The sequence below is a fragment of the Anopheles gambiae genome, chromosome 3, assembly GCF_943734735.2.
Source record: "Anopheles gambiae chromosome 3, idAnoGambNW_F1_1, whole genome shotgun sequence".
Classification (NCBI taxonomy): domain Eukaryota; kingdom Metazoa; phylum Arthropoda; class Insecta; order Diptera; family Culicidae; genus Anopheles; species Anopheles gambiae.
In genome coordinates this window covers 31,414,562-31,440,676 of record NC_064602.1, presented here as the reverse complement: position 1 = coordinate 31,440,676, position 26,115 = coordinate 31,414,562, and the positions used below count along the sequence as shown (strand labels likewise).

The 26,115-nt window shown below is 51.0% G+C and overlaps 7 protein-coding genes across 13 annotated transcripts; 3 read left to right on the top strand and 4 right to left on the bottom strand.

Annotated features, from left to right (window-relative positions):
* Positions 1-19: 19 nt before the first annotated feature.
* LOC1271252 (glutathione S-transferase 1-1) lies at positions 20-3,830 on the bottom strand. Its single transcript, XM_310012.4, has 2 exons — positions 2,438-3,830; positions 20-775 (listed from the first exon to the last, which is right to left on the bottom strand). Exons 1-2 carry the CDS (start codon positions 2,525-2,527, stop codon positions 209-211), a joined length of 657 nt encoding a protein of 218 aa, XP_310012.1. The 5' UTR covers positions 2,528-3,830; the 3' UTR covers positions 20-208.
* A 2,003-nt stretch (positions 3,831-5,833) lies between these two features.
* Positions 5,834-12,701, bottom strand: LOC1271251 (serine/threonine-protein phosphatase 2A 56 kDa regulatory subunit gamma isoform). 5 transcript variants are annotated; one of them, XM_061654634.1, is made up of 3 exons: positions 11,609-12,701; positions 10,878-11,314; positions 5,834-10,817 (listed from the first exon to the last, which is right to left on the bottom strand). In XM_061654634.1, the coding sequence occupies exons 2-3, from the start codon at positions 11,158-11,160 to the stop codon at positions 9,169-9,171; spliced, it is 1,932 nt and encodes a 643-aa protein (XP_061510618.1). In that variant the 5' UTR covers positions 11,161-11,314; positions 11,609-12,701; the 3' UTR covers positions 5,834-9,168. The 5 variants fall into 5 exon arrangements, with proteins under 5 accessions (XP_061510618.1, XP_061510619.1, XP_061510620.1 ...); XM_061654635.1 differs by having other exon boundaries at positions 10,896-11,314; XM_061654636.1 differs by having other exon boundaries at positions 10,896-11,314; positions 11,622-12,698.
* A 90-nt stretch (positions 12,702-12,791) lies between these two features.
* On the bottom strand, positions 12,792-20,873 carry LOC1271247 (uncharacterized). The gene is made up of 8 exons (XM_310007.5): positions 20,607-20,873; positions 20,410-20,531; positions 18,503-20,335; positions 17,970-18,158; positions 17,787-17,894; positions 17,395-17,585; positions 15,716-15,936; positions 12,792-15,652 (listed from the first exon to the last, which is right to left on the bottom strand). The coding sequence occupies exons 1-8, from the start codon at positions 20,766-20,768 to the stop codon at positions 12,878-12,880; spliced, it is 5,601 nt and encodes a 1,866-aa protein (XP_310007.4). The 5' UTR covers positions 20,769-20,873; the 3' UTR covers positions 12,792-12,877.
* On the top strand, positions 16,283-18,485 carry LOC1271249 (cell division cycle protein 20 homolog). Its single transcript, XM_061654637.1, has 2 exons — positions 16,283-16,356; positions 16,462-18,485. Exon 2 carries the CDS (start codon positions 16,479-16,481, stop codon positions 18,177-18,179), a length of 1,701 nt encoding a protein of 566 aa, XP_061510621.1. The 5' UTR covers positions 16,283-16,356; positions 16,462-16,478; the 3' UTR covers positions 18,180-18,485.
* Positions 20,874-21,009: 136 nt separating the features above from the next.
* Positions 21,010-22,052, top strand: LOC1271260 (nucleolin). The gene has a single exon (XM_310006.3). It carries the CDS (start codon positions 21,097-21,099, stop codon positions 21,997-21,999), a length of 903 nt encoding a protein of 300 aa, XP_310006.3. The 5' UTR covers positions 21,010-21,096; the 3' UTR covers positions 22,000-22,052.
* Positions 22,012-23,874, bottom strand: LOC1271246 (F-box/LRR-repeat protein 15). 2 transcript variants are annotated; one of them, XM_061654652.1, is made up of 3 exons: positions 23,796-23,874; positions 22,675-23,631; positions 22,012-22,586 (listed from the first exon to the last, which is right to left on the bottom strand). In XM_061654652.1, exons 2-3 carry the CDS (start codon positions 23,364-23,366, stop codon positions 22,406-22,408), a joined length of 873 nt encoding a protein of 290 aa, XP_061510636.1. In that variant the 5' UTR covers positions 23,367-23,631; positions 23,796-23,874; the 3' UTR covers positions 22,012-22,405. The 2 variants fall into 2 exon arrangements, with proteins under 2 accessions (XP_061510636.1, XP_310005.5); XM_310005.5 differs by lacking the exon at positions 23,796-23,874 and having other exon boundaries at positions 22,675-23,795.
* Positions 23,875-23,878: 4 nt separating this feature from the next.
* On the top strand, positions 23,879-25,702 carry LOC1271245 (V-type proton ATPase 21 kDa proteolipid subunit c''). Of its 2 annotated transcripts, none has more exons than XM_310004.4 (3): positions 23,879-24,013; positions 24,097-24,886; positions 24,962-25,702. In XM_310004.4, exon 2 carries the CDS (start codon positions 24,109-24,111, stop codon positions 24,733-24,735), a length of 627 nt encoding a protein of 208 aa, XP_310004.3. In that variant the 5' UTR covers positions 23,879-24,013; positions 24,097-24,108; the 3' UTR covers positions 24,736-24,886; positions 24,962-25,702. The 2 variants fall into 2 exon arrangements, with proteins under 2 accessions (XP_310004.3, XP_061510648.1); XM_061654664.1 differs by having other exon boundaries at positions 23,895-24,013; positions 24,101-24,886.
* The last annotated feature ends 413 nt before the right edge of the window (positions 25,703-26,115 follow it).

Genomic DNA, 26,115 nt, shown 5'->3' with positions numbered 1-26,115 from the left:
GAAGGAAAATCCCAAATGCTTCGGTGCTTTTAATCAGTGCGCGCTACTTTATTTTACCGTTTACGATGGTGTGGTGTGTTAGTTAAGAAATGCAATCGCAATTTTGCGAAAGTGCAATCGTGCACGCCGCTCAGCTCGACGGCTACTCTTCCCGTTTTGGTGTGACAAATGCTTCTACTGCGCCCCACCCTTTCCCTTCTCCCCACCCCTAAAACTGTTCCTCGAGCTTCGATTTGAACGCATTTCCAAGGAAGCTAGCGCCTTCCTCGTTCTCGTCGAAACCGGGCAGCTCGCGGCACCGTTCGTACCAGCCGCTAACGTTGGCGTAGCCCTCCATCCCCACTCCGATTTCCTTCAGCGTGGCCACATTCGCCAACGCGCACAGATCGGCCAGCGTACACTCCTCGCCCGCAATCCAATCGCACCCGTCCAGATAGGAGTCGAGCTTTTCCAGCGCCTTGTACACGGCGTCCTTCTTTTCCTGCGGGATGCGCGTCTCGCCGGAGCGCAGCACCGTCATGAGCACGTTGCGCAGCGCCACAAACAGTGTGCCGGAGTCGAAGTAGAGCCGGTGGTTGATGAGCCCGCGCTTTTTCGGCTGGGACGGGTAGAGTGTGCAGCCCGGCTTGTACTGTTCCGCCAGGTACGTGGCGATCGCTTTCGACTCCCACAGGATGTAGTCCTCGTCGACGAGCGTCGGCACGGTGTGGTCCGGGTTGATCGCAACGAACTCGTCCGCCAGATGCTCACCGGCGAACAGGTTCACTATTTTCACCTGGAACGAAATACAAACGATGTATCACAGTCCGATAATCAACTAATCATTAGGTCGGTTACATCAAAGTGTCTTAATATCGCAAAAAAAAGGAGTAAATTAGGAATATTGAATTGGTAATGGCACGCAAAAGCGGCACACACAACAGAAGCCCCTAACCTAGATCCAATGCTAATGACCGGTAAAATCAATAAGCACTCCCCACATAAACATGCTATAAAAGCCCCAATCCTCTGTCCCAGTGACCATTTCTCGTGGTTTCGCCGGTATGGAGGGAGTGGTGTGGACTTTTTATGTTTACTCTTCTGTGTGGGACTTCAGACTTCGCCAAACAATAAATAAATCATGACCCTTAGGGCGACACGGCGTCTTCCGTTTCGAAGTTGTAGTAGTATCTCAGGGATCACTAATATCGATCCGTGCCGATTGACCGAGTACAAAGGTGAAGCGTACATGCAATTGTCTACAATGTTTTACATTTTACATCAAATGTATATTCCCATTGTTGGTGTTCTGCAACAAGGATATTACACAGACATGACGTCGTCGTGCAGCAAACATTCATGATGGGAAACAATGCCCCCACATGCCAGATGTTTAAAAACCTTTTAATGCGGAGGTGTTAGGGGGAGAAGGGGGGAGGGAGACCAGAGGTCAGCCAATTGCGTGACATTCAACGTCTTTTTCGACCTTGATTTTGATGTCCAATAATGGGTGGAAAAAACTATAGCGCTCTAACCTAGTGATGGGAACAATGAAGTTTTCCTCGGAATCTATTCCTTGGCTAGCTACGAAGTTTGCTGGAATTGATTCCGGATAGTAGGTCCGGAATCAGTTTCCGGAATTGATTACAGAATCTGCTTCAGAATTGGAATCGGCTCCAGAATCGGCATCGGTTCCGGAATCAGCTCCGGAATCGGCTCTGGAATCTTAATCGGTTCCGGAAACGGAATCGGTTCCGGAATCGAAATCGGCTCTGGAATCGGAATTGGCGCCGAAATCACAATCAGCTTCGAAATCGGAGTCAGTTTTGGCATCTCCACAAGAAGAGTCGTTTGGATCCAATGACGCTACGTATTAATAGCCGCAAAGAATCAAAATTTACTTGTAAACGATCCATTCTTATGGAGATTGCCGGACAGATTTTGCTTCTGAAACTACTTATTTAAATTAAAGAAATGATGCTCATTCCGGAGCTCCAATTTCAATTCTGGAGTCAATTCTGGCTCTTTTACATGAACAAATTTCGATTCTCAGGTCGATTCCGATTCCAGAGCCGATTCTGATTCTGGAACCTATTTCGATTCCGCAATCGATGCCGAATTTAATTCCGGAATCGGTTCCAAAATCGGCTCCGGAATCGAAATCGGCTCGGGTATGTCCGATTCCGAGCTCCCACCACTACACTAACCTCATACTGAATAGATTTGTATAATTTAAGTAAAGCCCGTAAAGATTTCGATCAAGATATTCCGGTTCGATTGTATGGAAATGCTTTTCCAATTTGCATTATTATTTTTTAAAAAACAAAAATGCGCTAAACGATTAGGCGAAATTGATACCCTGGAACTCAAAATTTCATCATGTACTCTACAACCACCTAATTCAATTTTTCACTCTTTAAAAAATACACTTATTTCTCACTTAACCAGTGCTACTTACCTCGGCATCCAGATCCAAATTGCGCAATGCAAGCAGAGCCGACCGGGACGGTGGTGAGCCCGGAAAGTGGTACAAAATCAGGGGAGCCATCCTTCAACACCAAAATCACCACAAAGTTGTCCAAAAAACTCGTCGTCGTCCAAAGAACAAAGCACAGGTGTGTTGAAACACGCCAGATACGCTCAGAGCACGTGATCGTCGTCCTGCTTCCAGGCACACCTAGCAACGACTGCGAAGGACTCGTGGCATGGCTTATACTTTTAAACTCCGCCGCGAGTCCTTTTCTTCCCACGATACCGCACGTCTCCCCCCTCGGTCCGGCAATTAAAGCACGGAAAACAGTAATAATGGCACCTACTCCTACCCATACACACAACTACACCCCATCTAGTATGCATTGGATTGCTTGGGACAACCGGTGGTGTACTAACAGAGGGAGAAAGGATAGTAGTGGACTGTAGGTACTGTATGGGTTGAAAAATGTTCCACCTGGACATGAATGATGAAATTGTCGCGATGAAGAATGTCCTTCTTTTAAAATGTTTTGTCTGGGAATTTGCAAACCCCGTTGCTGTCTCCTTTACATACTTCTTCTTCTATTTGGCGTAAAGTCCAACGAGGACATGCCGGCCTCTATACAGGCTTTCGAGACTTAATGCATTACCATGCAAGCCAGATAGTCAGTCGTTGCTACGGGGGAACGGCTCATTGTAGGCTTGAACCCATGACGGGCATGTTATTGAGTCGTTCGAGTTGACGACTGTACCACGGGACCGCCGTTTACATGCTTAATATAGACTTTATTTTAAATGTCGTGTAAACGGATAGTCGGGAATGGTCTAGATAGGAAATGAAACACGTCCGGTCTTGCAGAAACTCGTGTGTGTGTGTGACCGTAAAACCATCCAAGTCACCCTTGATATCTAATAGAGGGCGTGAAGCAAACAAAACCCTCAAATTACTAATCATAACAATATGACCGTTAATTACGTTAAAATTGATGTATAATTTCAACAAATAAAGAGTTGGGTCTTGGGTCAAACTGAGAATCAACGATTTAATTGCCCATTTACTACCTTGCCAGCAATTAGCAATGCGGAACATTGAGCAGCTATTCATGATCATTTTGAAAAATTGTAATCTTCTCATTACTCATCCGCATACCACCACTGTCTGACATCATCTACATACACAGCGTTTTACCAGTTGCCTTTTAACAATTTAGCAAAAGAATGAAAGGTATTTTGCATGATCTCAAATGTGGTGATCACTCGATCGAGGTGGCATTTGGCGTGATTGGGTACGTTCTACAGTCTTTTGGAGACCTGGAATTGGAGACTTGAATTTCTTGCTTCTAGGCCAGATTGAAACACAAACAACCGCAGAGCCTTTGACCTATTAACTTGACGGCTCTTTTATGTCTATGCGTTGTGTTACCACCTACCCATAGCCAGATCATGTAAGACAGGGGTCTCCAAACTACGGCCCGCGGGCCGCATGCGGCCCTCAAGAGCTTATAATGCGGCCCACGATGACTTTGCCAGAGTTAATATAAATATTACATTATTATGAATTTTTAAAATTAAAATGTATTTTTTACTTTTCTTAGACAAAAATCAAGCTTTAGTAACACGAAACTGTACAAGTATCGTTGGTATTTTATTATAAAAACGAGATTTAAACGTTCACTCATCAGTTAAAGGTAGCGTCAAATGGCCCTCAACATAGTTGTTTTTGAAGCAATGCGGCCCGCGAGCTGAAAAGTTTGGAGGCCCCTGATGAAAGATGTTGAACCCAAGACAATCAAATGCAGCTTGTTTACAAGCCAAGACAATCAAATGCAGCTTGTGTACGTACTTACAGGGGTTCTCATAATTGTGGGACACTTCCTGGACTCTTTCCTATTGGATATGATGGAAATTAGACTCTTATGGCACCCTCTTAGGACAAGCTCCTTGGAAATTCCTATTGGATTTGTCAAACGAGGCTGCTATGAAGTCCAATTCCCATTACATTAGGTTCATTTCTCGTAGGAAAGAGTCAATGAAGTGTAATCCGTGTACTTTAACGATTGCACTACGGAACCGGCCTTGGTGTTAGAAATGGTTTAAAATATTATATAAGCCACATCAAAAGTGTTTGTTTGCAATTGGTATCTCTCAAGAGCTGTAAACAGCACCGCGAGCCCGCACTCTACGTGTGTTGGTGCGTACGAATCGAGCACGCAAATGCATTTGTGATCAAGTTGCATTGGAAGTTACGCACCTCCGCTCCCCAGCCTACTTATCCAGCTGGGAGGCGACACAGTTGGCATGGCGCATCACACCATCGAGCGTAATCGAGAAAACCAGTGCGGAGCATAATTAAAGGCGGGGGCTACTAACATAAGAGATAAAGCGAAAAAAAAACAGCAACATCCGTACATGCGAGTTCTTCGCCCTACGGATTACGGATTACCCAACGAACGGGTTGTTTGGGACTGCTGTACACACGCCTGTAAAGTGAACCGAAGAACAGGTTCAAACCCACGAGAGAGCGGCAGAAAAGGGGAAGAGAACAGGTCAGACGCGTTACGGTTACGGGCTGTCGTCGGCTGCCCCCCATCCATATGCCCGAATCCCCCTGGGTTACAGTTATTAGACGAGCGAGTGACACGTGCCAAGATATGCCCCATTCGTTGGGCCGTGAAGATGATGCGCTCCACATTTTTGGTTTGCGTGTGTTGGACACAAGCGACGATGCGAACGCGGTCCCGTGTTTGTGGGTGCTTGCTTAATTGAGTAGCAAATTGACCACCCGACACGGAGAACACGTACCCCACACAGCAGAGGGGGGAAAGAGAAAGAGAGAGAGAGAGAGAGAAGAAACTGCTGGACACTTGAGAAATGCACTGCACATCATGTGGTGATGATGACGATGCGGCTGATGAAGGTCAATGCTGGTCAGCTGTATCCCGTGCCCGGTGGGACACAATATCGATTTGTAACGCGGACGCGGACCACCGTCGTGTCGTCGTGACCTACGTTTGGGAGAATAATGAGCAACACATCATTATGCATTAGCACATCCGGTGGTGAAGTGCCGACGTGTTGGACGGCGAATTGACCCATCTCATAAGCATCATGCCCCGTGCTACCATCCATCCGTTCCATCGGTTGGGGGATCGTCTTACCGATCGTCCACCTGGATCAATCGTACCGCAGCGTATTGGGTGAGTTTACCCAACGCGCTCCCCCCACCAATCAACAATGAGCGGCCGTGTACGTGCGAAAACAAACAAACCTCTCCCCACTTATTGTCATCACGCTTCCCTTTTTGTTGCTTTTCTCTCTTACTTTTTTTGTAGTTTTGCAAGCTTCAGTTTTTTTTGTTCAGTTTTTTCATTATACTTATAGCTGTTTTTGTTTGCCATTTTATTAGTGTTTTTCTTTTTCCTTATTAGTGTAAAATGCTAACAGTTATGTTGCGTGCGGGCGCGCGCGCGCGCGCATGCTCGCGCAACTGACTCCACTTACGGTTACGCATGAGTGTGCTTCTTCTCCTTTCTCCGTTTTGTATTGTTTTGTTTGTTTAATTTGTTTCCTTTTTTTGTTTTTGTTTAACATACATAATGCCATACAATGCATTCGCATGCCCCACACCCATTCTTTGCTGCAAACGTAACACATCTATATGCGCACGACATCACCACGCAACGGCGGCGGCGTCGGAGGCGCGATCGTCGTGCGGTGGTCACTAAGGTCACGGACACACGCCTTCTCTCGCTCTCTCTCTCTCTTTCTATGCAGAGACACCACACGTTCTTAACTACTTTTTGTGTTTATGTGTGTGTGTGAGTGTTGTGTGTTTGATGCTTCTTCTTCTTCTTCTTCCTCTACGTACATATCTTATCAAACACGCATTAGATATTAACCTTTGTTTTGCATTTTTATTTGCCTTTGCACAACTTTGATTTTTGTTTCTTACTTCCGACACATACATATACTACTACTATAGCCCTGCTTTATTATTATGCTTTGCTTGCTTTCCTCTTCAATTAGGGACATAAAATTCCATCCCCTCTCCCTTCCCCCTCCAAGCATCTCCGATGCACTTTTGCCTATGATCGTATGCATCGTCTCTTGCAGTACTACTTCCGCTTGCAGGGGCTTTATCATTCAGGTAAACCCCCTCCTAACTATGTGTGTGTGTAGCTGTAGCTGTGTTTGTATGAATAATAAGGAAACCTCTCCCCCACTCCCTTCTAACTCTTACGTATCTACTGGAATTTGTGTACTTTTGTGTGTGTGTTTTTCTGTGTGTATCTCGCTTATGGATCTATCCTCATCTATTAGTGTTGGTGTGTAGGGTGTAGGGGCTTTCGAAATAGACAATGTGCGCCACCGACCCACCAACCCCCCCCCCCCTTGCTTTGCGCAATTATTATTATTGTTACTATTATTGTTACCACTTACTGTCTACTCTCATAAGTAACCACCACCCACCATCCCACCTCTAGCCCCCCTGCTGCAAAGGGGAGAGGTGGGAGGTTCAGGAGGGAAGGGTTTGTCCTCACACGATAGCAGCGCTTATTGGTTGGCATCAGCCCAAAAAGGTAGACGAGACAAAAGCGATGCGAGGAAGACACACAACGGCAACGACGACAACGACGACGACCACAACAAGGAAATTGTCGTGTGAAATGATAAAAAAGGGAAGGAGTTCAAAGAGTGTGTGTGTGTGAGAGCGAGAGAGAGGGAAACGGAAGGATAAAAATAAACCTACACAAAAAATATACATATTTATGCACATCCGAGAGAGTTGTTCGATAAAATAAATACACCGTCCGCGGTCACTACTGATGCACAGCCACACACACACACACACAGACGACGCAGCATGATATCACTGCGCTGACACTCTGCCAACCCCCAATGGGGAAAGGGGGAGAATGGGAGGACACGTGTTTTTCTTTTACTGGAATCTATTATTGATCACCAAATGTGGGGGGGGGGGGGGGGGGGGGTCGGGGGGTGAGGTGGACCGCTTGTTCCCAGCCAACAACCAATTCTTTGTGCCGCGTGTTGTATTTGCGCATGCAAATGAAGCTGCCTTTCTTCTACGCTAGATCTAACGCCTTCCTCTCTAATACTTCCTCCTCTCCTGATCCTTCTTTTCGGGCTCCTAGCAATCTCATGTATGTGTGTGTATGAGTCTATGTGGCGCATCCTTAATATGTAATCTTTGCTTGGTTGGGTTGTTGTGATAAAAGGCCGCCGCACGCCTCCAAATATAATACCATTATAAATCTCCTCTCTCTCTCTCTCTCTCTCTCTCTCTCTCTCTCTCTCTCTCTCTCTCTCTCTCTCTCTCTCTCTCTCTCTCTGTCTCTGTCTCGTTCAAACCTGTCGACCGTTCTAATAATATCAAACGAAATTGCTTGCTTTTAGTGCACATTTTGTATTTGGTTTTGGTGCGAAAAGAATATGCTAGTGTGTGTGTGTGTGTGTGTGTGTGTGTACGAGAAAAAAGAAAGGCGCGGCTAGTGTGTACTCTGGACAACGGAGATGTACTTATATATCGAAATAACTAAATAACAAATTGATCCTAACAAAGACGAAAAAAGATATGTTTGTGTGTGTGTGTGTGTATCTAAAACTCTAAACTCGATCTACTAAATACGCAGCGCAAGTGGGCAAACCTTCCTTACTTTCTAGTGCTATCAACATCCTTTGAGAATGTGTGTAAGTGTGCGTGCGTGCGTACGATTCCTTCCGCTTTTTGATACTTCTACACCCTGCTTCAGCCCATTTGTGTTGAAATTATTGCAACCGGGAAGGGGGAAAACAATGCAATAGTAGAGACAAGGGCAAGGGAAAGTTCACTTCCGATATCGGTGTAAATTCACGTTGTGAGTTCTTTTCAGAAACTAAAAAAAGAGGGAAATGACTGGAAAGAAGTTCGGGGCTAGCACCAATCACTAGTTAATTCACAATATTTCTCCCTCTCTCTCTCTCTGTAACACTAAGTGTGTTTTGTTTGCCAAAAAACGCTCAATATGTTCCGTTCCGATCGCCTTATTCGTTTCAGCCTAAGATTATTTCCGTTTCTTGCTATTTCACACCACACAGACAGAGTATGTACAATTTCACGATCATGATTCACGCACCCACGCATACGTATCATCTGCTGAGAGAACCTACACGCAGTCTACACGCTTCAAGGAACGGGACAAGGAAGGAATTTCTTTTTTTTCTGTTCGATAAATTTAATTCGTAAAAAATACACAAAAAATCATTCCATTCCATTCCGACTCGGGGGCTCCTTTTTGTTCCTCCTAACACAGCAATACTCGAATACTTCGGCTATTGTTTAAATAATTGTTCGACCCTCTTCGCTTCGAATCGTTTTAAGAACGTAAAGTACGTGAAGCGCACCATTTGTAGGCAATTTTCCAACACAATTTCCTGAAAAGGATTGGAATAGTAAAACAATCTAAAACATAACGTGCCACGGGGGGGGGGGGGGGGAGGGGGTACAGACTGTGTGGTGGAAGAGGCAAAGGGGAGGAGGGCGTCACCATATCACCCTGTGTTTTATGTGTGTGTGTGTGTGTGTGTGTGTAGAAGCGCAGGAAATGGAAGTCTAGGATGCTCTGTTTAGTGTAATAGTGTCCGACCGTCTATCTGTTTGTGTGTGTGTGTCTGTGTGAGAGCGGGGCCACTTGGTGACTTAGACGCTCCTTCCCCCGTTTAGGTGCTACTGTGCTGTATCGATCGCCGATCGTACACTCCACCACCACCACCACCACCCGACGTTCCGTTCATCTGTCGGTGCTGCTGCTGCTGCTGCTGCGGGTGGCTAAAGCTGCTCGAATGTCGCCCACTGCCCGACTGCTGCGACTCGTCGTCGTTCAGCGTCAACTTACTGTTCCGCGCGGCCAGATCCTCCATCTGCTGCCACAGGGCGTCCCGCTGGGCCAGCTTCTCCTGCTCCGTCTCCTGCTCCGCCTGGTACTTCCGGTGGCACTCGTCGAACAGCAGCTGGTTCATCTCCATGAACAGCTTGATCGCGTTGTAGATCAGCCCGTGGATCGTTTTGTTCCAGTGCGACTTGCTGTTGCTGTACAGGGCGGGGAACATGATCGGCATGATCACCTTCGAGTTTTCCGATATCAGCGACATGATGTAGTCATTGTTCCAGTAGTACAGGGCCCGCTCGGCCACCTGAAAGTGCGGGCTCGACACGCACTTGGCGATCTGGCGGAACAGGGGTTCCATCACCTTCTGGAATTCGGCCGGCTCGATCACGTCCAGTATCTCCTCGAGCTCGTTCAGAAACATCACCTCCTTCGGGCTGTGCGTTTTCGGCCAAAACTTGAGCAAACACTTGATGACGGGCTGCGTCAGGCTGGCGTCCTTCTCGAGAAACTGCACCACACAGTACGCCAGCTGCGGATGGTACACGGACAGGCTCTTGACCTTGTGCAGCGGCAGCAGCACCTTGAGCAGGAACTGCTTGTGCTCCTCCTTCAGGGGGAGCGCGAACCCGTTGATGATGCTGCCCAGTATCTCGAGCAGCTCGGCAATGCCGTTGTGGTGCTCCGTCTCGTAGATGAACTTGTAGAAGATGTTGTTGATCTGCTTGCGGATGAAGGCGCGCAGCCCGAGAAACTTGCCGTACACCCGGTGCAGCACCGTCTTGAGGAAGTCGCGCTCGCGCGGATCCTCCGAATCGAACAGCTCGAGCAGGTTCAGGATGAAGCTGTGGTCGATGTACCGCTTCGCCACGTTCGGCTGGAAGTCGGGCGACTCGAGAAACCGCAGAAACAGCTCGTACACGAACTGCAGATGCGGCCAGGACACCTCGAGCGTCGGCTCGTCCTCCTCCGGATCGAACTCGGCCCCGTTCGGGTTGGAGGACGGGGGCAGCGTGCGGAACAGGTTGGTCGCCACCATGTTGAACGCTTCCGGGTAGATCGGCTCGGTAATCACGTTGCTCTGGTTGTTCAGATGCTCGACGATTTCCTGCAGCGCGCACCGCTTGATCTCCTTGTACTTCAGATCGTTCAGCGGTTCGGAGAAGTCGAACAGGACGCAGCACTGGCGCAGCTTCTGGATGAACAGCTCCTCCCGCTCGGCCGGATCGGCGTCCTTCAGCGGGGGCAGCGTTTCGATCTCGTAAAACTTCGGTATGATGTAGCGACCGCTGCCGGTGCCGCTCGTCGCACTGCTGCTGCTCGGCCGCTTCTCCAGGCTGCCGCCCGTTGGTGGACCCTGTGACTGCTGCTGCTGCTGCTGCTGCTGCTTGCCATTCTGTCCGTTGCCGTTGCTAATACTATTGTTGTTGTTGTTGTTGTTGTTATTGGTGCTGTTGCTTAGTGCCGTTGCCGTCGCAGCCGCTGAGGTGATATTAGAATTTAGGTTGTTATTATTAATCGTATTGCCAATCGTATTGCTACCGTTTGCCGCTGCCGTACCGCCGTTGCCGGAGTTGATGATACTGCTGCTGTTGTTGTTGTTGTTGTTGTTATTGTTCGCGCTACTGTTGATGGGTGCCCCGATGCCCCCGTTTGGGCCGGTCGCTTGCCCGGTGGTTGCACCACCACCACCCAACCCAACCGGCTGCGTACCTGCTGGCGCTGGTCGATCTGATCCGGTTCCCGCCGCTGACAGTCCCGTTCCACTTGCTGCCGTGACGACAACATTATTGCTGCTGGCCCCATTCTCATCGTTCAGTGTCATCTTGAAGCCGCTCCACCACCGCCGCTGCCGCACACTTTGATCTGCTTCTCCTCACCCTCGTTAAGAGATTACCTCAGCACGCTTTTTTTTTTGCTTTTTCTCCACCGCACCACACCACTCGCGCTTCCGGATGTGTGCTCGGGGGTTGCTTTAACTAGAGAGAGAGAGAAAGAGAGAGGGAGAAGGAGAAGAGAGACAGGTTCGGGTGCGGTGAACTATTATGATTGATGCTGCGGTAACGGATATATACAGCACCGGAGCAGCAACGCGAACGAAATGAAGCACGAAAACGTCGACGAAAATCGTATGCGCGCCTACTGTGCAGCTGATTTGTTTGTTCGACTTTCGTGACCGTCATTTGTCCGTCTCCGGCATGCTGCTGCTGCTGCTGCTGCTGCTGGTGCTATCAATCCCCGCCTGGGCTTGGAGGAAGCTAAACTATACACACCCGCTAGTCTCACCGCTTTGACGACGACAACGACGACGACGACGACGGCACACTTGCGCCGACACTTTGCATCCGACTACACTCCGACACACACTGTGCGGAACCGTGAACCGTCACGACCGACGACGACACAGCACACACACGGCCACCGCACCGCACCGGAATTCTTTTGTCGATGGTGATGAAGCGCACCACACATCCAATCGATTGGGACACCGATAGTTTGTAGATGACGATGATTCCGACCGTGCTGCTGCTGCTGCTGCTGTTGCTGATGATGATGGTCGTCAATACATTTGCACAAATCTTCCCCTACGCGTTCTCGCTCTCACTCTCTCTTTCTCTCTCACTCACTTGCTTTTTCTTTCTCGTTTTCTCCCGCACGATTCGCACTACTTTTCTTCCCACGATCCACCGCCCGTGATAGCACACACCGCTACCGCACACGTACTGCCGTGCCCGTCTTCCCTCTTCGACGATAGAAACTACACCACTGCTACTGCTTTTTTTACACCGATAATTTGGAATTCGTGCTCAAATGCAAAAAAAAAACACACACAGGCGGCGGTGTGAAATTACTCACACCCACTTGAACGGTACACGACGGTAGGGCAGAGCGACCGAGCTGGGTGTGTGCCTACTAACCCCTTATGTTAGGCAGCCCCCTATTCCAGCAGCTTTCGACGACGATCGACGATTTGTGCTAGGCACGGATTGAAACCTTCCGGAACCGGAGACGAACCGGACACACGCACACACGACCGGACGAAGCGAAACACTAAACACTGCAACGGGGAAAGGCAGAGGAACACGGCGAGTATGTGTGTGCAACACTTTCAAACAGGGGAACTCGGAAACTGGGACGGACGACACCGCTGGTCGGTTTTGTGTTCTGGCGGACGGCGGTCGTCCGGTTCACTTCACCACTTCAAAACGCGGTGCGGTGCTTTGTGTGTGTGTGCGCGCGGTCGGGAAAATCAGAAGGGAAAAGAGAAGTGGATCAACTAGATGCAGGATTTCGTTTTCTTTTCTTTCTGGCGTTTACAAAACGAGAGCACACAGTCGAGCGAAAAGAAAACACTCCACAAAAATGACAGCACCGATCGGGTCCGCGCCGCTGACAGCTCGCCGTGCGCTCAGACCGGCGTGTTTAGGCGAGTGGGTTGACAGCTTGGAAGCGTGATAACCGTTGCGCAATTTCAAAATATCCGTTTTATTAGACTTTTTTTCGATTGACTAATTCAAATGATTTCCTTCGCCATGCTCAGTTCAAGTTTCCCCCCTACTTTTAACGAGGTTTTTCCCCTTTCCATCCGACTGGTGCTTTTGCATGTGCAGATTCAGCTCGCGGTTGCGAATGTACGATGCCGGGCAGAGCGTGCACTTGTACGGGCGTTCCATCGTGTGCGCTGCCATCTCGTGCCGCTTCCGGTCGGAGAAGTGTATGAAGGTGCGCGAGCAGAACGTACACTCGTAGGGGCGTTCGCCCGTGTGGACGCGCTGGTGAATTTTCAGCTTTTCCACCACGGCAAACTTTTTCGAGCACAGCTTACACTCAAACAGCAGCTCGGTGGCGTGGAGCGCTCGCCGGTGCCGCTTCAGCAGCCCCTTGCTGACGAACGCACACCCGCACACGTCGCACTTGTGGTCCTTCCGGTCGGTGTGCGTCTTCTGGTGGGCGACCAGTCTCGCCCGCAGCACGAACGATTTGCCGCACTCGGCACACTCGAAGCTGGGCGGCGTGGCGCTGTGCTCCTGCTCCACGTGGATCTTCAGCTGCACCCACCGGTCGAAGGTGCTGGCGCACTGTTTGCACTTATACTCGCGCGGCACGAACCGTTTCACCCGATGCCAGTACAGTTTCGCCAACGTTTGGAATGGTTTGCAGCAGGTGGGACACACGTTCGTGTCCTGCTGGCGCTCGTTTTGGTTTTCCCGCCGCTGCCCGTAGTGCTCGGCCTGGGCGTGCTCCAGCAGGGCCGCTTCGCTCGTGAACGTCTCCGGACACTTGGGAAAGCAGCAGTGGTACCAGACGAGATGGCCGACCTTTCGCAGCCCTTTCGCTTCCACCGACCGGTGCAACTGTAGCGCTTCCTTCACGCGTGGATCCGATACGGCTGCCTCGGGTGGACCCGGTTCCGCGTCTGCTTCCTCCGGCGCATCGTGCTCCTCCCCTGTGCGGTATGCATTAGCCGCTGCATCAACGATCAGCCGCGACAGATGGTTCGGGGCCGAATGCATGTGCCGCGCTAGGCAGAACTTCTTCGAAAACAGCAGCCCACAGAGTTTGCAGAGGTACAGCGTCTTTTGCTTGGAGCGACTCATCGACCGGTGCACCGCGAAGCCCCGTTCCAGCTCAAACACTGCGTAACAGATCTCGCACTGGTGGCCGTACGTGCGGGCACAAAAGTTGAGCGGCAAATAGTGCTCCTGCTCGGCGTGCTGCTGCAGCTCGGAAGTCGTATCGAAGAACCTGCCACACCCGCAGCAATACTCGCCAGCCACGACCAGGACGCTGTAGTTGTTGTACTCCTTCCTCCGCCGGATGAACCGTTCGTCCGGCATGGGAATGCAGGTGACCGCTTTCGGCCGGTAGCTAATCTTTTCCACCACCAGCTTCCGCAGCTCGTCGGCCACGGCCGGCTGGTCGAGTTCGACGAACCCTTCCGCTGTGTCGAGCTCGATGCCGGCCTGCTCAAACTTGTAGTTCTCCAGTTCGCGGTGCCGTTCGTTGTGGCGCTGGTGGTTCCGCAAGCTTTCCTTGTTCAGAAACGATACGTCACACACCGTGCACAGGAACAGCTGCCGGGTGGTGAAGAAGCAGATATGCTTCACGAGATTCAGCGTGTTTTGAAACTCCGCCCGGCATAGCTCGCACGAATGCTCATCAACGTGCTCCGGCGGATTTTCGGGCGGATGAGCCAGATTGCTGTGCTCAATCAGCAGCGCCTTGGACATGCAGGTGTAGGAGCACCCGCAACAGCGCAATCCCCGCAACCGAATGTACTTGAACGTTTCGAACACGTGCTGCTCCGCGATCTGCACATCCTGCACGTTCAGTTCCTTCTCGCTCAGCTGGCAGTAAAGCTCTTCGTTCGACAGCACCTCTTCGAACAGCGCTTTGTAGCGATGCATCACACGTGGATCGGTTGCGTTCTGTAGGCGGTCCTCTGCGTGCAGCTCTTGCTGTTCGTCCGTGTCCGTGCCTTCCTGCAGATAACACTCCTCATACTGACTATCTTCCTCCAGCCCTTCCTCCTCGTCCCCGTCCTCCTCTTTCAGAGCTTCGATCGTAAGTGCATCATCATTGTTCGTTCCGCTTGCCTGCACATCCACCTCCTCAACCATGCCACCACATTCGAGCAGGTGGTTAAACAGCTTCCGCTTCACGTTGTAGAACCGATTGCAGCGCAAACACACGTACATCTTGTTCAGCTTAAACTCATCGATGTGGCGCTCGAGCTGCTGATCGGTGGAGAATTTGTAGAAACAAATCGGACAGTAGTCGCCGTGGTCGTTCATCTCGACCGAGTGGACCGTTTCCGAGTGTTGCAACAGCTCTTTGCGTGATCGTGCGACAAAGCTGCACCCGCAGCACCGTTCCCCGGTGACCTCCACCATCCGATACTGCTCGTGCAGCACGTCGGCCACGATCGTGGCCTCATTTGGCATTTGGAACTGACGCGTCACCTTACCACCGTCCACTCGGACCTCTTCGTGCTCTTCCTCGTCGGAGCAGCATGCTTCAATCTCAATGTCTGCGGCTTCTTCCTTTGCTGGTGGTTGCTGCTCTTCCTCCTGTTCCTCCAGATATTCGATACAATATTCGCTCTCGTCAATGCCATCTACGACGAGCGGGTCCGGATCGTCCTTTTCGGGACGGTTGGCATTTTCCGCGTTCTCTTCCTCTTCCTCAGTCTCGCTGTAGCACTCGACATCCTGCTGTGCAATACATTCTGATCCACGGATTTCCTTCTGTATCGAGTAGGCCGCCTGAATTTTGGTCCAACAACCACCGCAAATGCTCTTTTGGACATTGTTTACCTAAAAAGGCAAAGGTCGATTTACACAAAGCTTAGGAATGTGAAAAAAAACATGCCGCTTTACCTTGATGGAGGCCACCTGTTCTACGACGGTGGCAATGGTGAGGGAGCTGCCCGATTCTACAACCGTGGAAAGTTCAAGCAAATCGCCCTTCGGATGTTTGGAGCAGATGCAGCATTTCTGCTCACCCGACGCTGGCGTGAATTCCGTTTCTTCTTCCTCCACGTTGGACACTTTTCGTCGCTTCGACGGTCTTCGCAGCATGGTGGATGTTTGGGGTATTTAACCCGTGTAAAAATAAAGAAAATTGCTCGCGCGTTGTAAATCCAAGTTTGTGCCGGATGAAAAGATGTAAACAAACAATCCATTGCGAGGGGATCGCTGAGTGACAAGGTTAAGAAATATTGTCAGCAACGGTAAAATTGAAATGATTTTCACGACGTCCTAAACCACAACCGGATTGTTATTGATAAAAAAGATAATTTTTTTTCATTTTTTTCGAGTTTAAATTTATTAAAACAAATGCTTTGAGCAAATATATTCCAATGGAAAAAGAAAAAACAATTTGTCATCCAAGCGACAACTGCACACCAAACACTATACACCTTGTCTACGAACTGTCAAAGTACCGTTGGATAGTCGGCCATTTTTGATAGCAGTTTTGCGCTTAATTTGAACGTAACGAACGCTTCCATCGGCAACAGGTAAAGATTTTTCGGGAGCTGTGAATTGTACAGCCAAAAATACAGCACACTTTTTTGTTTTCGTTCGCATTGTTCGCTTTCCCCTGTACCCTGAATCTCCCGAAGGAAAGACAACAACGAGAATGGCACAATTCAAGCATCTGAACGAACTAAACACTTTCCTGACCATGGACGGGGAGAATGCCAAAGGACCCGTGCCGCGATGGCAACGCAAGCTGAACCTCTCCGGCGCTTCGACAAGCTTCAACAGCAGTGCCCTAGCTAACACCTCCGCCCGCCAGACGCTCTCGGTTTCGATGACGGGCAATGCGAACAACACGCTCCAGCTGTCCACCACCGTCAACTCGCTCAAAACGCCACGAAAGAATGGCGGCAAGGGAACGGCGTCATCGGCGTCGAAAAAATTCTCCCAAACGCCGAGCAAGGGCCCGACGGCGTCCAGCAACACTAATGGCAACGCACAGAACCAGCCGGGCGGTGGCGATCGCTTCATACCGAGCCGCACGGCCACGGATTTCGATCTCGGGCACTACATCGTAAAACAGGGCACTGCCAGCAACGAGGAGGGCGAGGGGGGAGGTAATCTGGAGAACGAGGAGGGAGCGGCGGGAGGAGGCCCCACCAGCAACATTCCGGTCAGCCCGAAGCAGAGCGAGCGCATGAAGAGCCTGTCGGAGGCGATGCGGGGCTGTGACATTAGCAAGCAGCGATTGCTAGCCTTCCGGACGAAGGTGCCGGCCCCGCCCGAAGGGCACGTGAACCCGCTGAAGGCGATCTACTCCGTCAAGACGCCGATGTCGGCGAAGAGTGGCAGCCGGTACATTCCGAACGCGCCGGAGCGGATACTGGACGCGCCGGAAATCATGAACGACTACTACCTGAACCTGATGGACTGGAGCACGGACAACGTGATAGCGGTGGCGCTCGGTGCGTCCGTGTACCTGTGGAATGCGGCCACCGGCACGATCGAGATGCTGTTCGAGAACGAGGGCAACGATCACGCCTGTTCGCTGAGCTGGATCCACGAGGGGCACATACTGGCGGTGGGCACGAGCGCCGGCACGGTGGAACTGTGGGACTGCGAAAATATGAAGCGGCTCCGGGTGATGAACGGACATTCGGCCCGGGTCGGCGTGCTGGCCTGGAACTCGTACGTGCTCTGCTCGGGCAGCCGGGACGGCACGATCGTGAACCATGACGTGCGGACGCGCCAGCACAACATCGGCGTTCTGCAGGGCCACACGCAGGAGGTGTGCGGGCTGAAGTGGTCGCCGGACGGAAAGTATCTGGCCAGCGGCGGCAATGACAACCTCGTGCACGTGTGGTCATCGGCGCACGGTGCACCGCACGCCACCGGAGAACCGCTGCACGTGTTCAACCAGCATCAGGCCGCCATCCGGGCGCTGGCCTGGTGTCCCTGGCAGCCGAACGTGCTGGCGAGCGGGGGCGGTACGGCCGATCGGACGATCAAGTTCTGGAACGTCGCGAACGGGCAGCTGATGAACTCGGTCGACACCAAGTCGCAGGTGTGCGGGTTGCTGTTTTCGAAGACGTACAAAGAGCTCATCTCCGCCCACGGGTACGTGAACAATCAGCTGTCGATCTGGAAGTACCCGTCGATGATGAAGCAGGTCGATCTGATGGGCCACACCGGGCGGGTGCTGCAGATTGCGATGTCCCCGGACGGTAGCACCGTGATGAGTGCGGGGGCCGATGAAACGCTGCGCCTGTGGAACTGTTTCGCGCCGGATCCGCTGCTGGCCAAGAAGGAAAAGTCGGCCGTCCGGGAGAAACCGAGCTTGCTAAAGCAAAGCCTACGGTAGGGATAAAGGATACCGGAGAGAGAGAGAGAGAGAGGGAGAAAAGTGCTCAATTCCTGGCGAATGGAACCAACCCATCGATGGTTTCGATGGCAACGAGCGTCGACTTAGTGTGCCGTAGTTTACAACAAACACAAACTGACTGAAAATTGCGTGTATTAGCGTAATGGATAATGGTAGATAATGTGCTCTTTGTATGCTTTTAACCATGTGTAATTTCTTTTTTTTTTTTGACAATTGTAACCATCTTTAGCATGTGTTGTAGGCGTTTCCATCGTTAATAAACTTGTGATGATTTTAATTAAAAAACGAAGCAAAATGCTCTTTATTTCTCCTGCCATTCGTGAACCTTCTCCAGGTGCAGCCGCATCTCCCGCCGGCGCAGAAATCCCGCCCCACAAACCGTGCACGTGTGGGGCTTCTCGCCCGTGTGCGCCGACCGTTCGTGCCGCTTCCGATCGGTACCGTGTGCGTACGCCTTGCTGCACCCCTCGTACCGACACGCAAACGGTCGCTCGCCCGTATGACTCCGCTCGTGTATATCGAGCGACTCCTTCGTGCGGAAGCGCTTCTGGCAGTGCCAACACTCGTACGCCTGCACCACCGAGTGCACATTGCGATAGTGCCGTTGCATCAGCGGCTTGTCGCGAAACAGCATCCCGCAGCCCTCGACCGAGCAGGGATAGTTGCGGGACGGTTCGTGCACCCGGCGGTGCTTGTTCAGCGTGGCCCGATTTACAAACTGCTTCCCGCACACTTCGCACCCAAACTCTAGCTGCAGATTCAAATGTTCCCTTAGCTGGTGCTCCCGCAGCCCGGACGCTTTCATGAACACCCGGCCACACTGGCGGCACGTTTGCTTGGGCAGGGCGAGCTTATAGCTGCGGTGCTTCTGCACCTTTTCCTCACTGTCGAACGTTCGCCGGCAGACGGGACAGCAGTGCCGTTCCGGTATTGCCGTCCCATACCGTTCCTGCAGCTTGCATTCATTCTCCTTTCTTCTTCCGCCGTGCACGGTCCGGGCGTGGTCGAGCAGATCCCGTTCGTTCGCGTACTCCTCCTTGCAGCGTGCAAAGCAGCAGCAAAAGCAATTTCCTGAAACGCCGTCCCGTTCGCCATCCTTTATGGTCGTTTCAATCTTTCCCTCTTGGCCATTGCAACCGGACTCTGTTGTTTGTAAGTGCTTCAGAAGCTGATTCTTTCGAGCGAAAAGCTTTTCGCACTTTCGACATTGATAAATTTGCTTCGTATTTCTGCGCTCCTCATCGTGCAGAATTTGCTCCTGGTGGGTGGGAAAGGTACGGCTGCAAACAACGCACCGGGGCAGCCCATCCGCTTCCGACTGGCTCATTTCCATGTGACATTCGGAGGTGTGCCGTTCGAGCGATTCTTCATAGACGCCACAGGCGCAGCACCGTTCTGCGCTGAGACAGTATAGCCGATACTGTGGATATACGCGCGTTTCTTTTATAAACTTTGGTTCCGGTAATGTTAATGGTAAATTGGTCCCAGCTACCAAGGACGCTTTTTCCTGTAAATGCGGTTCTGCTTCATTTTGCTCCGGTCCAATCTCCACTCCATCATTAAGCGACGGTTCTAGCTGATGGCTGTCCTGTAGATGCACCATGAGCCGGTTCTGGCAGTTGAACGCATTGCGACAAACGCTGCACAGAAACACATCACTGTACAGATAGTACTGGTTGTGGCTTTCCAGTGCACTGGCCGTGGCAAACTTTTGGTAACACATCGGGCACGTGTAGCTACTGTCGTCGGGGTAATAGTTTTGGGAGTGCGTTTCCTTTGCGTGCACCATCAGTGCATCGCGAGACGCAGCAATGTGTGGACAGCCGCAACACCGTTCGCCACGCAGCTCCAAGTACTCAAAGTGCTCAAATGCAATCCGAATGGCGATCAGGTCCGGCGGTGGCACAATGAACGTAAATTTGCCCTGTTCGATCGCTTCGACGTCCTCTTCAACCTCCGACAGTGCACGAACGGTTGGTTGTTTTTCGGGAAGCTCATTTTCACCACCAAGATCGTCGGATAGGGCGGTAAGTGTATCCCGGAGCAGCATAACGCTGCTATCGATTTCATCTTTAAATTCATCCAAATACTCCAAACTGTAGTCCTGCTCGGCGATGTTTTCTATCTGAATCGATCTGCAAGCAAAGTGTGTTCTAATTTGAATGAACAGGAAAAGAGCGGAAGAACCAATAGGAAAATCATTACGCACTGCAAGTGCGTCGGCTCAGCCCTTTCGGCGGCTCGTATCTGTTGACGTAGTTGAAAGGCTTTCTCGAGCGCTTTTAAGCAAACGGAGCAGATGTACTTCGATCGTTCATCATTGGGACTGATCTGGGGAAGGAATGGAAGTAAAGTTAGAGTCATCCTTTTCCCCACAATCGGAACCATGGCAACGGACAGCCGTACCGTTACATCCGCCAATTCGCTAATCATCTCGGCGATGCTTTTCGTGCTGATATCCGCTTCCTTCCCACTTCCCACGAGCGGCGAAAAGATGTGTACCGGTTTCTGGGCGCGGATCGCTTTATCACAAACTCGACACTGAGATGCAGCATCATGTTGAGTCATTTTCGGGACGAGCAGTAGCAAAAATACACGCTAATTCGTTCAATTAATTTCACTCCTGCCCGCCAGCGAAAACAGTAAACAAAAAGGTTCAACTCGATTGTCACACGGTTGATACAGGTTGTTTATGGATGGGCGAGGGAAGTTACAGCACCGCAGCTAGCAACCTTGGTCGATGTCGCCACCACGCGTTTGACAGGTCCCACAGAACGTTGTTCCAATTCCTCAGCACGTGCGAGCGGGAGTTGAATTTGTGCTTCGTTTGAGCAACGCGTAAAATTGTCCACTTTTCTGTACACTTTATCGTACATCCCGATCGGCAAATGCAAACATGGCGGTGAAGAGCAAAACCCAGAAATCGAACAGCTTCATCATGCTGGGGGGCAAGAAAGGAGTGCCGAAGAAGCAGCAGCAGCAGCAGGAACCGGAAGAGGAGGATAGCGACATGCTGGACAGCGAGGCGGAGGAGGACGACGATGAAATGGAGCTCGAAGACGATGAGTCCATAGCCCCGGAAGATGACGATTCGGACGTGGACGAAGGGGAGGAGTCGGATGAGGCGCCGGCGCAGGTTCCGGCCAAGGGCAACAAACAGCAGGGAAAGGCCAACAACACTCCCACCAAGGCCAACAAAGCCGGCAAGGTTGCCCCGGCGAAGGCGTCTCCGAAGGTCGGCGGCTCACCCAATGACACACAGTCGAAGCAATCCATTTCGGATCGGCTGGCGCGAACCGTTTGCGTCAAGCACCTGAAGCCCACCAGCACCGATGAGCAAGTGGTGGAGTTCTTCGCCGACGTGGGCAAATGCAAGTTGGCGAGACGTGTGCGCAGCAAGGCCCTGGCGATCGTGATGTTCGACAATGCGGGTCAGGTGGAGAAGGCGCTCCGTAAAAGCGGCGAAGCGTTGAACGGGCATCCGGTGGTGGTGGAACGATCCAAGTTTGGTTCAGCGAGCCTGGAAGCATATAAGGCGAAGAAAAAGCTTCGCACGAAGGAAAGGCGGGAAGCGCGGCGTCTGAAGGCGAAACAGCAACCGGCGGGCGTAAAGGGCGGCGCAGGACAGCAGAAGCAGAAGCAGCAGCAGAGTAAACCAGCAGCAGCCACCGCCGCATCGCCAGTGAAGAAATCCCCCGCCAAGAATCAGAAGCAGCGGCAGCAGAAGGGAAAAGCGGGCGGGGCGAAACCGAATGCCAACAAGCAACAGGCGCCGAAAGGCAAAAAGGAGAAGAAATAAAGCTAACCGTTGTTTAAGTCGTCGATTTTGCCGATAAGACGAAATCAAATAAATTATGTGTATTTAGTTTTTCTTTTAATTTAAATTTACGACCCTGTATGTATACAACAAGATAAATGGTACATATATAGCGTGGTAAGTATAGCCTATAGGTATGTCTCCTGTATATATATGTGTCTGTGTGTGTTTGTGTGTGCGCGCTACGCACTATTATTTACAGCGCTCCGTGCTCCATTGTATGTCACGTTTGTTAACTATTACGATAACTATCACACCCTTTTTCCATGTATTATCCGTAAAATATTATCCCAGTTATGGCTTGCGTAACGAATCCCGCGGGGAGGGCGGGTGACCTAAGTGGGGAGAAGCGCGGGAAGCGGGGGGAAACGGTGGCTGGGCCACCAAATCAGACCTGCAGAAACATCCGGGGGAAGCCCATGTTCGGCACCATGTTCATGTCCTGCTGGTAGACGCGCGGTCGGTCGATGAATACACGGCCGCGCAGCACCGCCAGGCTTCGCTCCGTCACATGGGGACACTCGCGCACCATAAGCGATTCCAGCTCCTTACAGCAAAAGGCAAGCGCTCTGCAAATGAAGGCAAAAGAGGGTGAACGTTAGGGCGAGGGTCACGCACGGCCGGTGGGTTTCAATGGCTGGCTGCCTGCTAACTTACAAAACACCCCGATCCGTAATAAGGTAACAACCGACTAGGTTAAGGTTTTTGATGAATTTTGAATGCTTCGCTATCGCAAACAGCAAATTGTCCGTGACCGCGGGCACGTTTGATAGGGAGAGCGTCTTCAGCATGCGGCAGCTGAGCAGAAACACCGAGATGCAGCGCTCGTTCAGCGCGGCACAGTGCGACACGTCCAGCTCCTGCAGTTTGGTGTGGTGCAGCGTCAGCGCCTCCATCGCCCCGATCGTGAGCCAGTGGCAGTGGGACAGCTTGAGCGTGGTCAGCTGCTTGCACCCGATGATGATCGGCTGCATCGAGCGGGGCGTGATGTTGAGACACTCGCTCAGATTGATCTTCGTCAGCCGGCGGTTGTGCTTGAGCAGCGGGCAGAGCACGCTGTCCTGCAGCCAGTTGCAGCGGGCCAGATTGACGACCCGCACGTTCCGGCAGTTGTCGGCCAGCACGGTGAGGGCCAGGTCGAGGTGGGGCGAGTTGTTCCCGGACAGGTTGATCTCCTGCAGCCGACGCAGCCCATTGTCGACGAAGGTTTTGGCCAGGTGCGAGCAGCACCGCAGGTTAAACAGGTCCTTCAGCGAGAGCAGCGGGAACAGCTTCACGTACAGCACGTCCTCCCAGACGATATCGAACAGGCTCAGCCCATCGTTATCGCTGTTGTCACTGTCCGCCATTGGTGCACATCCGTCGTCGCGACGGACTGGATCTTACACGGGCCCCTCACTCTCTCTTTCTCTCTAGACGGAAATTGGTGGATGGTTGCTGCTTTCGGGGCGTATTTCCACTTCCGCCTGGGGCAGCATTTGCAATATGCGTTTCACACGGCGTTCACTGCACGATGGATTTGTTGGATATTTTTTTTATTGGTGTGTGATTTTGGGCACGTAATGTTTTGATATTGTTTTGCAGCCATATAAAACAACATAGCGTTTTGACGTTCTGGAGGGGAAGAAAAAAAAAGCAAACCCATATAGTAACCTTGGTCGGGAGGTAATTTCGTTAATTGTGGTTGCTAGGAAGCAATGAATTGGATGAAAATGTTACTAAAATGTTTCTAGTAAAATACAGAATAGGAAGAAATCATAAAAAATGCAAAAACTAACATTTTCAAAACTTTACAATGGTGCGCAATTTCTTTCCCCGGATAAGCGGGTGGCAGCGCTCAAGAGACCTGTCACCTGACAGCTGTCAGTGGGGTTGTGGTTTTTTCTGGTTGTCGTTTTCTTCTTTGCTCGGTCATATGACGTCTTGATCTTGTGACTGAAATTTTGTGTATTTGTTGCTGCTGCAAAACTCTGGTGGTGGCCCGTATCGCGCAAAAGTGAGTTGAAACGGATCGATTTTCCAGTGCAGTGGTGCGCCGTGTCCGTCCCCATCTGTAACGCCATTTTCCGTATCCCGCAGGAAGGCTCCAACATGCGCTACACACTCGGTTACATCTTCTCGACGTCGTTCGTGTCGGTCGCGACCGTACTGATACTGTACCATGTCCTCACGGGCAAGGGAGAGCGCGTCAGCGTCGGCTGGTTCCTGGAGGAAACCTCCCCGTACATGTGGGCCACCCTCGGCATCGGGTTCGCGGTCGCCCTGTCCGTCGTCGGCGCTGCCATGGGCATCCACACGACCGGCGTGAGCATCGTGGGCGGCGGTGTGAAGGCCCCGCGCATCAAGACGAAGAATCTGATCTCGGTTATCTTCTGCGAGGCGGTCGCCATCTACGGGCTGATCACGGCCATCGTGCTGTCCGGCATGCTGGACAGCTTCAAGTGGTCGACGATAGCGGCCAACGAGAACATCCGCAACAACAACTGGATGTCCGGTTATGTAATGTTCGGCGCTGGACTGGCCGTCGGACTGGTCAACCTGTTCTGCGGTATCGCGGTCGGTATTGTAGGATCCGGTGCGGCCCTGGCCGATGCCGCCAACTCGGCCCTGTTCGTGAAGATTCTGATCGTGGAGATCTTCGGTTCTGCCATCGGTCTGTTTGGCTTGATCGTCGGTATTTACATGACCTCCAAGGTGAAGATGGGTGACAAGGAGTAAGCAGTGTATATGTGGAGGGGGAGATAGAGAGAGAATGGGAAGGCAAACCACCCGACACACCCGTATGTTCAAACACAAAGCACAATTGCCACCTGTCTCGCTCCCCGCTCCCCAGAAAGCGACAGATTATCAATGAAGTCCTAGCGAAATGGTAGGTTGCAATATAAATTGTGAAAATCTTCAACGTACAGCATCATTAAAGGAAACTATCTCTTTTCTATTTCAGAATTCCAAAAGTATTCTACAACCAATTCAGCCACCTACTATCGGCCACGAAGCAAAACAAAAGCGAGGACCCCTCATGGATGATTATGTGTTTATAAGATTATTGTTATTTAATTTGCTAGATTCAATCCTCGACGGGGGCTCCCCATTGTCGTCACGAGGACAGAACTGTCTGTTTGGCCATTCCAAGTATATAAAGTATGATGCACCGTGGCTAGTGTCACCAGAGCTTCCCGAAAGCCGAATGATGTGGCGGCCGACGGGTTCCACAGACGGCGGCGACAACAATTTCTCCACCAATTTCCGTCACCACCTGTCGCCGTGCTGCGCTGCTCTGCCTGATAAGAAGAGGGGAAGGACGAGAACAACCGGAAATGGGAGGAAAAGAAATTGATCATCACCACCTTCCTACCCCCCCTCCCGCGCCAACAGTTGTTGTATTTTTCTTTCCCTTCTGTACATTGTTGTAAATGTCCGTCCGCGATGATGGCAAACTTTAGTTTCGTTTCGTTACCCTGCAATGCTTACTCTTTTACTCCCTTGTTCCTGCGCTGCCGGGCAAGGATTATCAGTGTGTATAAACAAAAAGCAAAGAAAAAGTACTTGATGTATGTAAACATTATTCCACCCCAAACGTTCTCCCCCAACTTAATAAAGTAGCTTAATTGTGAGAATCGATCAAAGAATTATGCGATGTATCGAACGCAATGAGTATCAGAATAAAGTTCTCTCCCAAACCAAACGACGTTATCGTACATTTGAGCTTGACGAAACAAAACACATGAGCGGGTTCGAATCTTATCTGAACCAACCATGTGATATCGTTCGATTAATCGGAACATCTCTTCAAGTTTTTGCATTTTAATCGACTCGAAGAGAAATCTGTTATTAGGCATTTCATCATTAGAAGAAGAGAAGGAATGAAGTAATATTTGATGGAAAAAGATTTATTTTTTTATGAATTTGAACCAAATTAAAATTGATGGGCTGCATTTTTCTTCCTAAAAAAACACATAAACATTGTACCAATTCGCACACCACTGCCTCAGCATGTCTCAGCTGTCACATAGTGCTGGTTCAATCTGCTGCAAGCAAAGCGGACCATTCGGCCCCGTTTGTCGCTACACAATCGGCGACTGCGACTGCGGTTAAATC